Source organism: Apodemus sylvaticus, chromosome 19, assembly GCF_947179515.1.
Source record: "Apodemus sylvaticus chromosome 19, mApoSyl1.1, whole genome shotgun sequence".
Classification (NCBI taxonomy): Eukaryota; Metazoa; Chordata; class Mammalia; order Rodentia; family Muridae; genus Apodemus; species Apodemus sylvaticus.
In genome coordinates, this window is record NC_067490.1 from 25,948,453 (window position 1) to 25,961,885 (window position 13,433).

General features: G+C 50.1%; 1 protein-coding gene across 1 annotated transcript in view; it reads right to left on the reverse strand.

The window, feature by feature from the left end:
• Lrrc20 (leucine rich repeat containing 20) overlaps positions 1–13,433 on the reverse strand; it is a 112,515-nt gene that overhangs the window by 31,012 nt on the left and 68,070 nt on the right. Inside the window, exon 4 of the mRNA XM_052164128.1 lies at positions 3,571–3,738. Coding sequence (XP_052020088.1) covers positions 3,571–3,738 — 168 coding nt within the window. The remainder of the gene's footprint in view (positions 1–3,570; positions 3,739–13,433) is intronic.

A 13,433-nucleotide genomic window follows, 5' to 3' on the forward strand; every position in this document is an offset into this window, starting at 1 on the left:
TTGGTCTTGGGGACATTAGAGGCACTCTGAGGCATTTGGATCCCTGCTCTGTGGTATTGAGCTTTCCAGCCGGCGACTTGCAGACACTACGTGCAGTGCACATGGGTGGCAAGCACGCTACAGAGGGGACAGCACAGAGCAGGAGAGTCACAGATGGACTGGAGACCCGTCTACACAGCCAGTGCACTCATGACATCCCAGGACATCCAGCCACTGGAAAACACTGAGGCTGGGGGTATGTGTGTGGCACCCCATCCTGAACCTCAGAAAGCTGACAGAAGTGTCCCTACTCCTCTCGGTTGGCATGCGCCACCACAGAGGGCCCAGGATGTCACTTTTCCACGTCCTTATCCTTCCTCTCAGACCAGAACAGCGCCAAGGACGGAGCAGAATCAGATGGCGGGACTCACTGGAAAAACAGGGTGGTGCAGATTAAAGGTTGCACCACTGTGCCAGGCATGGGAGAACCAACTTCTACAAGTTGTCCTTGACCTCCTCATGTGCACTGGGGCGCATGCCCCAACCCCATATAATGATAAAGTAAATAAATATAATAAAAATCCCATGGCAAAATTTTGTTTTGCTCTTCTATGTTTTTCAATACAGGGTTTCTGTGTGTAACAGCCCTAGCTGTCCAGGAACTCACTGTGTAGACCAGGCTGGCCTCAAACTCACAGAGATCCACCTGCCTCTGCCTCCTCAGTGCTAGAATTAAAGGCATGGGCCACCAATGTCTGGCAGGTGAAAGAAAGGTTTTGTTTTAAAAAAGACATTTCTCATAAAAATTTGGCTTTATTTCTTCCAACTCCCTTATAAAGTTCTAAGGGGGAAGTAAGTCACTTTGAAGACATCCCAAGCGCTGACTACAACTGCTCCATGAGGTTCTGTGGGAGAGGAGCTGGAGCTGGCGAAACCACGCAAAGCTCTTTCCCCTTGCAGAACTCCTGGTCCTTAACGGCCCCGCTCTGGCCTGCCCTGGGCCTTACCTGGCTTCAGAAGGGCTATGAAGACTGCAGTATGACCTTCCCACAGATCTGGGAAGCAGAAAAGCCACTGGGTAACAAGAATGGGTCAGGAAGATGCAGAACTGGGTGACTAGGGTGACTCAGCAGGGCATAACAGCTGCCTCTGTCTGGTCAACTCTCCTGCAGTCTGATGGCTACCTGAGGTTAACTGGGCCCACCTAGGGCAGTTGCTGCTAGGGGACGATGGGTGGTCTTTGCTAGAAAGAGACAGCTCCCCCTCCACCCTGGCATCTCTGTATCCCCAGCACAGGCCTCTGACTGGGCCTTAAACTGATTGGGAAACAGCCTTGGCTCGGAGCTCTTTAACCCAGCCAAGTGTGTAGTAGGGACTTGGCCCCAAAGGCTAAATGGACCTCTGAAGAGCTTCAACTTCGAAGAAATATATCATGGACTTGCTAAGCAATAAGCACAGATGACATTATCACTGTCATCCCACAGAAAGGCAGAGATGTATGTGACAGTGAGCCAAAGTGACTTGTCCTTGCTGTGGGGCTGCTCTGAGGAGGGACATTGTCAACCCTGAGGGAACAGAATAAAGAAAGAATCTAGACCCCGGGGGCTGCATTAGTGAGTCACTTTACGGGGCTGTAGGTGGCATAGATATTCAGTCCGTACCCCAGGCTGCAAGAGAGACTTTTCTTCTCATCTCAGGTCACCTTCTAGGGTGGCCAGAGATGATCAGAGAACTGGGTGGCCATGGCACTGCATAGCACTTTCCACTCAGAGGGTGCCCAGCACTTGTCCTGACCCACCCGCTCAGCTCTAGACCACGGAAGTCCTTGCCTGAAGGCTAGCTCACGTGGACCGGCTGTGGGAACGGGAAAGAGCAGAGGTGCGAGTGAGCAAGGGAGGGCAGAGAGGAGGCAGAGCAGCCAATGAGACAGAGAGCTGAGCACAGCTAAGGTGACTGTGGTGGTGCCGAAGGGAGACCCCCCTCCTCCCCTCCCCCCCACAGTGAGAGGGTACCCTAGGGACACTGTCTGCTGAGAGACCATAGAGAGGACCAAGTGACTAGTGAGCCAACTCAGGCCAGTCTGCTCAGGGACCCCAGGCCTTAGGAGTGCCCATGGCCAAAGGCTTCATTGAGGTGGGGTCGGGGTGACTGGGATGGGGATGGGGGATGGGGACAGGGGGTGGGGGATGGGGATGCACAAATGAGCCCTCCCTATAGACACAGGGCTAAAATTCCTAATCATGCATTTATTTTCTGCAGCCTTTCCGTGCATCCCAATGCCCTTTATAATGCTCTGAAGTTCATGTTACTCATTGTTCAAAGAACAGATCCAGGGGCCGGTGAGATGGTTCAAGCAGTAAAGGCACTTGCTGCCAAGCCTCAAGACCTGGGTTCAATCCCCAGTATGCGGGTGGAAGGAGAGGACTGGAGAACTGATTCCCACACACTGTCCTGCGACCTCCACATATGCTCTGTAGCCGGCATGCAAGCACACACACACACACATACACACACACACACCACACACACACATACCATATACACCACACACACACACACACACACACACACACACATACACACACACCATACACACCATACACACACACACACCATACATACACACACACCACACACACACACACACACACACACACACACACACACACACCATACACACACACATACCACACCACACCATACATACACACACCACACACACACACACACACGCTAAATAAATGGAATTTAAAAATTAACAGTAACTAACCAAACAAAAGACTTAGAACTGAAAAGGTCAAGGTGATCTCACCTCCTCCTTACCCTGTCCAGGTCAGGAGTCTTGCGCACAGCACCCTGGGTATTCAGGCACTCACTACCACACCAGGCAAGCACTGAGCACAAGGCACTCCCCAGTGGCAGCCCAAACCACTCAAAAGCCTTTAATCAAGTGGCATAAAGGGCCATGGAAACACTAAGGGAAAAGTAAGCAGACTTGGAGGGGATCACAGGTGACATGGCTGGTGACGCGAGAGGCCGAGTGAGAGGCTGAGGCAGGAACCGAAAGCGAAGTGCCCAGGAGATGAGGAACCAGGGGCCAGTGGGTGAGCACCAGACCTCTCTGGGGACATCAGGCTCCGAGCTGGAGAGGACGCTAGGTTCTGTGAGGCCCTGGCGTGACGGAATTGAGAAGAGGGAAGGCACACTCCAAACCCTGGTAGAGCCCAGCCTGGGGGCTGGGGGTGGGCCCCCACTGTTACAGGAGGGGCCGGTCTGATGCTTCCTCCTGGAGGGGGCCTTGAGCGACTGTTCTGAGCATGCTTATCTTGTGGGTCCTGCTTAGCACTGGAAAGTTACTTACTGTGAAGATAGAAGACTTGGGCCCAGGCTGCTGATGGAAGGCTAGCACCTGGCAGGGGGTAGGGCTGTGCAGTGGTTATCTATCCAGGCCACTGCCTGCTCAGGTGTCTTGGCCCAGCAAACCTGAGCCTCCCTTGTGTCCACAATCAATCAATCAATCAATCAATCATCAATCAATCCAGTTGTCTACACTCTTTGAAGCCTTGGGCGGTGGTAATCATGCACACTCACCCACTATCTCGTTGTCCTCCAGGTTGATAGTCTCCAGTGCAGGCAGGGTGGTCAGCTGCTCTGGGAAGTCTTGAAACTGGTTCCGGGACAGGTCGATGGCCCTGAGGTGCTGTAGGCTGCTGACCTCGTTGGGGAGGCGATAGAGGTAGTTGCCCTCCAGGCGTAGCTCTGCCACAGGATTAAAGAAAGGAACAGTTAGGAGGGAAGGAAGGCCTGGCCAGAGGCCATCAGAGGCTACCAGGCCTGTTCCTGATACCCCAGCCAGGAGGACACTGAGAAAGACCCTGTCTCACAGGAAGGCCCCAAGAGGATGTCCCCTGGCCTGTTTGCACCCACCACTGCCCCAGGCCTCTGTTGCCATTATTCCAGCAGAGGTACCCCACTTTGGCCGTGTGGGAGGATCTTCTGACAGAAGCTGGAGCCCAAAGATACAAGCGTGATGGCGTTCTCAGACAGGCCTTGTGTATGTGTCAGGATATACCCAAGTGTCACGAGGACTGCTGGTGGAAACTCGGTTCTGTCATATGTCCTTATTCTCACACAGCTACTAATCAGATGTGAACAGGTTCTTCCTCTGAAGTGGTCACTGCAAAGCTGATCAGTGGCCTGTGCGAGGGACCCTCATGAGGAGGCCCAGACAGCACTGAGAGATGGACTAGGCCAGAGGCTGAGACACCTGGGCCAGGCCAGAGGCTGAGAGACATGGGCCAGGCCAGAGGCTGAGAGACATGGGCCAGGCCTGAGGCTGAGAGACATGGACCAGGCCAGAGGCTGAGAGACATGGGCCAGGCCTGAGGCTGAGAGACATGGACCAGGCCAGAGGCTGAGAGACATGGGCCAGGCCAGAGGCTGAGAGACATGGGCCAGAGCAGAAACTGAAGCTGAAAAGTCTCTTGGGCCAGGCATCGTGGCACACCTTTAATCCCAACACTCAGGAGGCAGAGGCAGGTGGATCTCTGTGAGTTCAAGGCCAGCCTGGTCTACAGAGTGAGTTCCAAGACATCCAGAACAGAGACCCAACAATCAACAACAACAACAACCACCACCACCTAAAAGAAAAAGAAAAGAAGCAAGCTCCGGCTGTCATATGTTCTTGAGAATTCCCCTGCTGTTCCATGCCACACTTGAGATTTTTCCTGCCTTTTAGTGCAGGAAAACAAGGAAATAAATACCACAGACAGTAGGGAGCAGGTTCACGGGAGGGAGGCAGGAGACTAAGGGAGTACAGGCTTTGCAAAACGCCACGGATGTTCTACAATGTGACTTACCCGAGAGGTTTCTATTTTGTGATGACTCACATATCAGCTCTGATGTCACATGTTTTGCTCTGTCTTTTTTTTTTTTTCTCTATTCCATGAAAATCAATAGAAGTGTAAGGCGGGTGTAACTACATGGCCATCGCATTACCGTTGGAAATACAGTTAAATAAAATAATGTACAGAAGGAAGGACGAGGGAGGCTCTCATAGGGGCCCTCAGAGAGGAAGAGGCAAACAAACAAACAAACAAACACACACACACACACACACACACACCAAGCTAGGGGGAACCGGGCAGGGAGCACACTGTAGGGCTGCGGTGGGAAATCATGAAACCCTGCTCACGTGCAAACCCCATCCTGGCTGCTCCGGCTAACATAGGTATTATGTCAACCCCAGTTTCCGTATCTGACAGAGAGGCGGGTAGGTGCCTGCCTTGTGGGGATATGGAGCTAAGCACAGTTCACACAGAGAAAGCACCAGGAGAGGGAGGGACCAGGGTCTCTGTGTCTGGAGTGGGAACAGGCCACTCTGGGAGCAAGACCACAAGGCCATCCACACGTGACCTTACAATAGGCTATTTATCTATGATACGACTCTTGTCTGGCCCAAAGGAAATGGAGACCCTGAAATGCCACACCATGTCCCTCGGGTCTTCTACCCAGAGCCAGGTTTGTGGACGTGTGACCCATTCCTTTCGAGCAGAACACCAATATGCTACATCTTGTCTGTTCTGAGCCTTGGCCTCATTATAGCTTCAGCCGGCCTCAAACTCAAGGTCACCCTGCCTCGGCCTCCCAGGCTCTGGAATTACAGGGCTGTCCCAGCATGGCTGGCTCCCAGGTGTCATCTTGAAAACTTTCATCATTACAACTCCTTTTGACAGGCAGCTCTGAGTTCACACGTCGGTCGGCCTCCATCTCTGGGCTGTCTGGGCTCCCTTCCCTCTCCTTTGGGCCCCGTGATCTGCCTGGCCTGTGCTAGGCTGTGCTCTGGACCTCTGCAGCCCTCTGCCTTCAGTAGGAAGTATCAGTCAGGCTTGTATGTCCTGTGTTGTCTCAGGCTGGGACACAGTGGTTGTCCCTTATCCTACCCCTGCCCAGGGACCTTGGGCTGCAGTCCTATAGTGTACCTGGTTTGGTGGCCAGTTGGAGACTAAATCTTGGCAAAAGCGACCCTAATCCATCCCTGCCCCAGGTGCCAGGTATCAAATAGGTCTTGATGCTCAGAGTTTAAAATGGAGGGATGTGGTGTCTGTCTGCTCAAAGTTGGGTGCGTGGGGGGAGAACACTTCTCTGTTAAGGAAGACACCTTGCCAGTGTAGCTGGCACATACACACATACCAACCGTGGTAGTCTAGCATCTGCTACGAGCAGAACAGCTGCTATGAGGCCTGACCATACATACACTGGCACCTGGCATCGTGGGTGGTCCAGGGCAGGGAATGGCCCACTCCTGTCTTTTCTTCTTACCTGCCTGAGCCTGGCTGGAGTGGGCCCGCTCACGGCACTTCTGGAGGCCAGTGATAAAGCCCAAGTGGTCTAATTCTAGGCTTTTGCCTGTAAGCTAACTGCCGTAATTGCACTTCACACAGGTTCTGCGTGACATGAGGAGCAAGGGTGTGACTCACCCCAAGTCCTTTATTTTTCCTCACGTTGATGTTAACCAGCAAATGAAAGGCAGCACGGCACGCTACGTGAGTGGCGGCCAGAGAAGGCTTTCTGCTTATTTTACAGCACTTCCCCCAGAAGCAGAGTCTGCCACTCCATCTCTGCAGCCCGCCCAGCCCTCTCTGCTCCTGTGATGCAGGACTTGGATTGATGGCCTGGCCTGAGATGTATATAGCTTACCTTAGGGTCTGCCACAGTGAGGTATCAGAGCCTTATTCCCCTCTCCAGGACCTCTATCCATATAGACACACACAGACACATGTGTGCACACACACATGCATATATCACACATACATGTACACATGCACACCCCACACACACATGTGCATGCACGCACACAGAGGCACCACGCACCCACAGATACACACATGTGCATGTGCGCATGCGTGTGCACATACACACATGCCACACCCAACAGTCACGCCATAAGTCCTCTGCTCTGTTATGCTAAGGCAGGAACTTCACGTGATTCTTCTCTGTTTCTATGTCCTCCTTCAGGACTTAACAAGATCACTCAGTAAGTATCCAGTGAGTGACAGGAGAGGAGAGGATGTCACGTGGCGCCTCCCAGTGTTCTCTCTTTGGTGACAACTTGAGCCCAAGGTCCAATGAGTAGTACCCAAGGGTCCATCATCAGTCAATCCGTACCCAGGAGGCTCAGGAAGGACGAGAACTGAATTCAGGCATCTGGAATCCCATGTCTCCCAAATCCTGCCGTCTCACTAATGGTTACTGATTACAGTGTTGGGGCAATGTTAGACCTCAGGCCCACTGTGCCCTGCCATGCAGCATTACCTCACGCTGAGCAGGCTGCTGCCTTGGGGCCCTCACACTTATGGTTTGATTGACTGACTGATTCTTTCATTCCATCCCTTTCTTCTCCTCACCTCCCTTCCCTTTCTTTTGAGGTGATGGGATCTCCTGCAGCCAGGGCTAGCCTCAAATTCATCAGGTAGCTGAGGGTGGCCTTCATCTCCAGATTCGCCCGTCTCCACCTCCCAAGTGCTAGAATCACAGGTGTGTACCACCACACCTCCCGTATATCTGGAGTCAGGGATCAAACTCAGAGCTTTGTGCATGCTAGGCAAACACTTCACAACCGGGCTACCTAGCACCAACCCCCCCACCCCACACACACACACACACACGTGGAGGCAGGGTCTCACTTTGTAGTCCTGCCTGTCCTGAACATGCTCGCAAACCAGGCTGGCCTCAAACTGTGTGGGGCCCTCTAGCCTCAGCTTCCAAAGTGCTGGAGATCCAGGAGGCCTTCAGCTCCTGCTTTCTACAGTGTCCTCTGCTGTGTGTGTATCAGGCCTGCTGCCTCCTTTGATCCTCCGTCTTCACTCAGGCACCACCCCATCTAAAGCAGGACCCGGCCCCTCAGACAGCACCTGCTTCTGGAGAGCCCCCATTTCCTAAGATAAGAATGCCTGTCAGCATTCTGTCTGCCTCCTGCCCTGAGGATACAAGCTGCCCAAGGAAAGCGTCCCCAACGCTCCAGTCCACCGTGAGCACCGGATAATGCTGGGCAGGTAAACACACAGGCAGGGAACGGATCTCAGCACCGCCCGCCGCACCATCCCGAAGCCCCGAGTTCATCACCGCTCCTCCTTACAATGATTTGTTCTTTTCATCAAGGAGGACAAAAGAATAACTATTATTGCTTGCTATAAAAAGTACCGTTGTTCAAGTCTCACTGAATACTGCTAGATAAAGACTCCAAGCCCCAGGCAGACGACAGCAGAGGAAGATGATGAGGACGTCGCCCAGGGGTGGATCCCTGGAGCATCTCAATCCTGGGAGGGTGAGCCCACCGTCTTCGGTTGCTCAGATTCTCTAAACCCCCACGTTCCCAGAACATGCTGCCCGGCTGTCTCTCCTCGGCCAGTGAAGCCAGACAGGCCACACAGGAGCTGGCCCTGCGTAGCAGTACCCACAGCAGGGGCAATGTGACACCAGGCCACTGAAGCTATGGTTATTATCAGTGTGTGTGCACTGTACATGTGTATGAGGGTGTAGGCACGTGTGTGCAAGGGTGCTCCCACAAAGGCCAGGGGGCTACTTTCTGGGGGTTGGTTCTCTCCTTCTGCTGTGGGTTCTAGTCATCAAACTCAGGCTCCCAAGCTTGTCTAAGTAAATCATTCTGCTGCCCCAGTTGTTTTTTTTTTTAAAACTTCAAAAGTTACTATGTAGGGGGTATGGTGTGTGTGTGTGTGTGTGTGTGTGTGTGTGTGTGTGTGTATGTGGTGTGGTGTGTATTGGCTCTGTATATTAATAAATTACAATATCACCATGCCCAGTTTATGAAAGGCTGGAGCTCTAACCCAGGGCCTCAGGCTATGCCCTCACAGAGCACTTTTATTTTCTGAGACCAGGCTCACCATGTAACTCTGGCTATTCTGTAACCAGTTCCATAGACCAGGCTGGCCTCAAACTCATTAAGATCTGCCTTCCTCTGCCTCCAGAGTGCTAGGATTAAAGGGGTATGTCACTACACCCAGGCTGACTTTGATTGATTGGTTGGTTGGATTGGCATTCTATTTTTAAAGATTTATTTATTTGATTGTATCATATACACACTCTAGCTGTCTTTAGACACACTAGAAGAGGGCACCAGGTCCCATTACAGATGGTTGTGAGCCACCATTTGGTTGCTGGGAATTGAACTCGGGACCTCTGGAAGAGCAGTCAGTGCTCTAAACTGCTGAGTCATCTCTCCAGCCCTGGTTTGGTTTTTTGAGATGGGGTTTCTCTGTGTAGTCCTGGTTATCCTGGAACTTGAACTGTAGACCAGGATAGCTTAGAACTCAGAGAGATCCTCCTGCCTCTAACTCCCAAGTTCTGGGACTAAAGGCATCTACTACCACCACCCACAGACTGACTTGGAACCTCAGGATACCTGACGCTAGAGAAGTGGCTCTCAACCTGTGGGTTCAATCAGACATCCTACATATAGGATATGTACGGTCTGCTACAGTTCATAACAGTAGCAAAATGACAGTTATGAAGTAGCAACACAAGTAAATTTATGGCTGGGGGGGGGGTCACCACAGCATGAGGAACTCACTGTATTAAAGGGCCTCCTTGGTAGGAAGGGTGGGAGCCACTGCTGGCGAGCCTGTGTTTGTGAGCCCTGTGGTGTCCAGCCACTCGATGCATGATGGGAAGAAGTGCAGAGCAGCCCCTCTTCTCTGGCACAGGGGCCCCCCTTCACACAGACATCCATACAACCTGCAGGAAAGATCTATGAGTGGCGGTTGGGAGGATGAAGTGTTATATGGCGGCGCGAGCATGCTTCTATTCCCAGTCACAGAATGAAAAACAGTCTTAGATGCTGGGGCCGCCGGCCACTTCCTTTTCTGTACCTCTATAATGGCGTCTGAGAAGAGAGCTGAATCCCACCCTGTCCCAAGCAACACGGGAGCAAGTGTTTGGCGACAGTTAATACAATAGCCATGATATCACCTGCATGGTAAGTAAGAGGTGTGCATGCTGCGGAGGCTGGGAGAAACTCTCCTCTTTGTTACTTGTAATTTCCTGACAAGATCACAACTGTTATTAAGGGGAAAAAATGATGGACTTTATCAAACCAATTCAGGCCTGAGTCTAATCAGAGCCCCAGCGTGGCTCAGACATAGAAGACGTGTGCGCCCCTGAAGGAGGCTTATAAAAAAGCCTTCTGGGAGCTCGCCTTGGACCAGAGCGTGTATCTACACATCTTTCTCTGTATGTGTACATCCATCTATATGTAAGAGCATGCACGTGTGTGTGCACACGCACACATGTGTGTAATTACCTAGGCTAGTTTATGTATCTACATAGCTATCTATGTTCCTATGTCTAAGTCTATGTCTATATCTGTGTCTATATCTCTGATGGTTTGAATACACCTGGGCCGGGGAGTGGCACTATTAGAAGATGTGGCCCTGTTGAAGTAGGTGTGTCATTGTTAGCGTGGGCTTTAAGACCCTCATCCTAGCTGCCTGGAAGCCCGTCTTCTGCTAGCAGCCTTCAGATGAAGATGTAGAACTCTTAGCTCCTAACTAAGACAGTATCTCTCTATGTCTATGTATACATACACGCATGTATGTGTGTATGTATGTATGTATGTATGTATCATGTGTCCATCCTTCCATCCCTCCATCTCTTGTCTCTGCATTTCTTGTCTCTGAACACTACAGGTGTTCTCTGAAGGCCTTAGCGGGTGGCCTCTTCCCATAGCCTATCTGCATGACTGTGGCCACCAAGGCACCACCATTCCTGTTCATCAGGGACCTCACTCTCCTCACAAATCTACATCTCAGCCATCAATCAATGCAGGGATGGCAGAGGCAGGGTCCTCTAACTGGGAAAGTTAGAGCCAAGAAGGCTCTGCCTAGTGCCTGGGAGATGACAATGAAGGCTGGGGCAGCAGCCTCTGTCATTTGTTCAGGGAAGCAATTCCAGGTCACACTGGGCAGAGAATCCATTCATTAAAGAATTGCTAAATGTTTGGGCCATGCAGCATAGGGCTATCCCACAAGATTGGAAGGGATTGGTGTCATCTGTACTAAAAGATGGACAACCATGACAATGGTTGTCCTGGTGGAGGCATGAAGCCACAAAAATAGAACCATGCATGCAATTTAGCAAGAGGGATAAATGTTACCAAAGGCCAGCTATTGGGTGAAGGGCATTATATTGACTTATAAGAACAAATCTGATTTGATGATGTTATTATTGAACAATGTTGTCTTGCAGCTTTAAGAGTTTGGGATATGATTAAGGAACCTGGGGCAAATCCACGTCATTAACTAAGATAATACAGGGTTCTGCAGAAGTCTTTACAGACTTCTTACAGGGGTGGTTTCAACTGTAGATAGAGCCATCATATCAGGCTCTGAAATCAGTCATTGGTAGAAATATTAGCATTTGAAAATGCAAATACTAAAGGTAAGAGAAAATCAGACCACTAAAGGCATGAGGAGCCCCAATAGAGGAATGGATAAGAGAGACAAGTGGTATTGGTATACAGGAACATCATGCTAATATCATAGGGCAAGCCATAGCTAGAAGTCTCAGAGATCAAAATACCCAATGTTTTCATTGTGGTGATTTTGGCTATTTCCAAAAATATTGTAAGGCTAAAAAGATTCATTCAGAGCTCAAAATAGCAGGTATATTGATTCTAGAGAACATAGTATTTGTAGACAAGAAGAAGAAGGTCTGGTTGTTCTGAGCTACAAAGGCTCCCAGGGAACTGCAGGTGCTGGGGAAAGGGGAAACACTGGTCTAAGGATTGTTGGCCCAAGAGAGACATAAGAGGTAACCTCTTGCCATTGGGAAATGAACCAAAGGGCCTGTCAGCCTGAGGCCCTATAGCAAACAATATGGGCCATCCTCCTTTGGATACCCAGCTGGTACCAAGCAGGCAAGAACATTTCAACTGAGTATTTCTGGTCTTACATAAGCTACAGAAGGAAATGCAGCCTTGGAGCTGGCCACTGAAACTCTTCTTACATTAACCCCAAAGTTGAATGTTACAAGTTAACTGGTGAGATTTATGGTCCCATACCCTCAGGGACAGTGGGAATAATTTTGGGAAGGAGTGGGTTAACTTCTCAAGGATTTATTGTGCATCCTGGTGTAGTAAGTGGGGATAGCAAGGAAGAGATTCGGATTATGGCACATGTGAGAAAGGAGATGCAAATTGCGGATAGAATTGCTCAACTGTTGTTTCCTTACATCCAGGGCCAGGGCCTTCCAGTAGAGAGGACAGGGGCTTATGGGAGTACTGGAAAAATGTGTGCTCTAGCAGAGGTCAATGATCAGAGACCCAAATTAATGGTGCAAATGAATGTTGTTGACATAGAAGGTTTGGCGGATACAGGGGTTCATCTTAGTATACCTTCCCAAGGGTCTTGGAATCCAGGTTGGCCTCTTCAGAAGGTTTACACACAGTTCATAGAAATTGGTAAATTATCTTGTGTAAGGCAAAGTAAGGATGGATTCCTTGAGAGGGGCCAGAAGAGCAAACGTCCCCGTTGAGACCTTATGTGGCTGACATACCCATCAGCCTCTGGGGAAGGGATCTTTTACAATGGGGTACTCAAATGAATATTCCTGCCATTCCAGGGACAGAAGATGAGGAAATTGGGGGCGACATGCTAATTGACACAGGTGATTGAGAACAACCATAAACTGTGCCCACTGTCCTGGCACAGGGCATCACAGTGATGGCATTTGCACATTTATAAGAGGGGCCGCTGCTGATACTGACAGCCTTGCCCCTGAAAGGGTTAGCAATGTGTGGCAAGAGCGGTAGCTCATAACAAAAGAGAAACCGCAGTTAGTTAAACAGCGGGTTCAAGAGCAGCTAGAGGCTCAACATGGAGAAGAGTCTGCCCGCCGGAGGAATTCCTCTGTGTTTCATTGTGAAAAAAGAAATCAGGCAAATTGAGGATGCTATGGATTTAAGAACCGTTAATAAAGCAATTCAACCAATGGGTCCTTTACAGCCTGGACTCCTTTTACCATCTTTGTCACTGAGATCATGCCTATAATAATAACTAACTTGAAAGATTGCTTTTTTCACAACAGGGAAAGGTTTGCATTCTTAGTACCTACTGGGAACAACAGTGTCCAATGAAAAGATACCGCTGGAGGGCACTTCCACAGGGAAGGTTAAACAGTCCAACTTTATGTCGATATTTTGTGCAACAATCATTAGAAATAATTCATAATTCATAAGCAATCTACCATTTATCATTATATGAATGACATTTTGTCTGCTGGTTCTGACAAAGATGTTTTAGAGAATATATTTAAAGTCGCACAAAGAATTCTGCCATGCTGAGGGTTATAGATTACTCCAGAAAAAATTACAAAGAGGAGATTCACTTAGTTATTTGGGTTACAGAGTCAGTCAACAGAAAATTGGACACAAAAAGTAC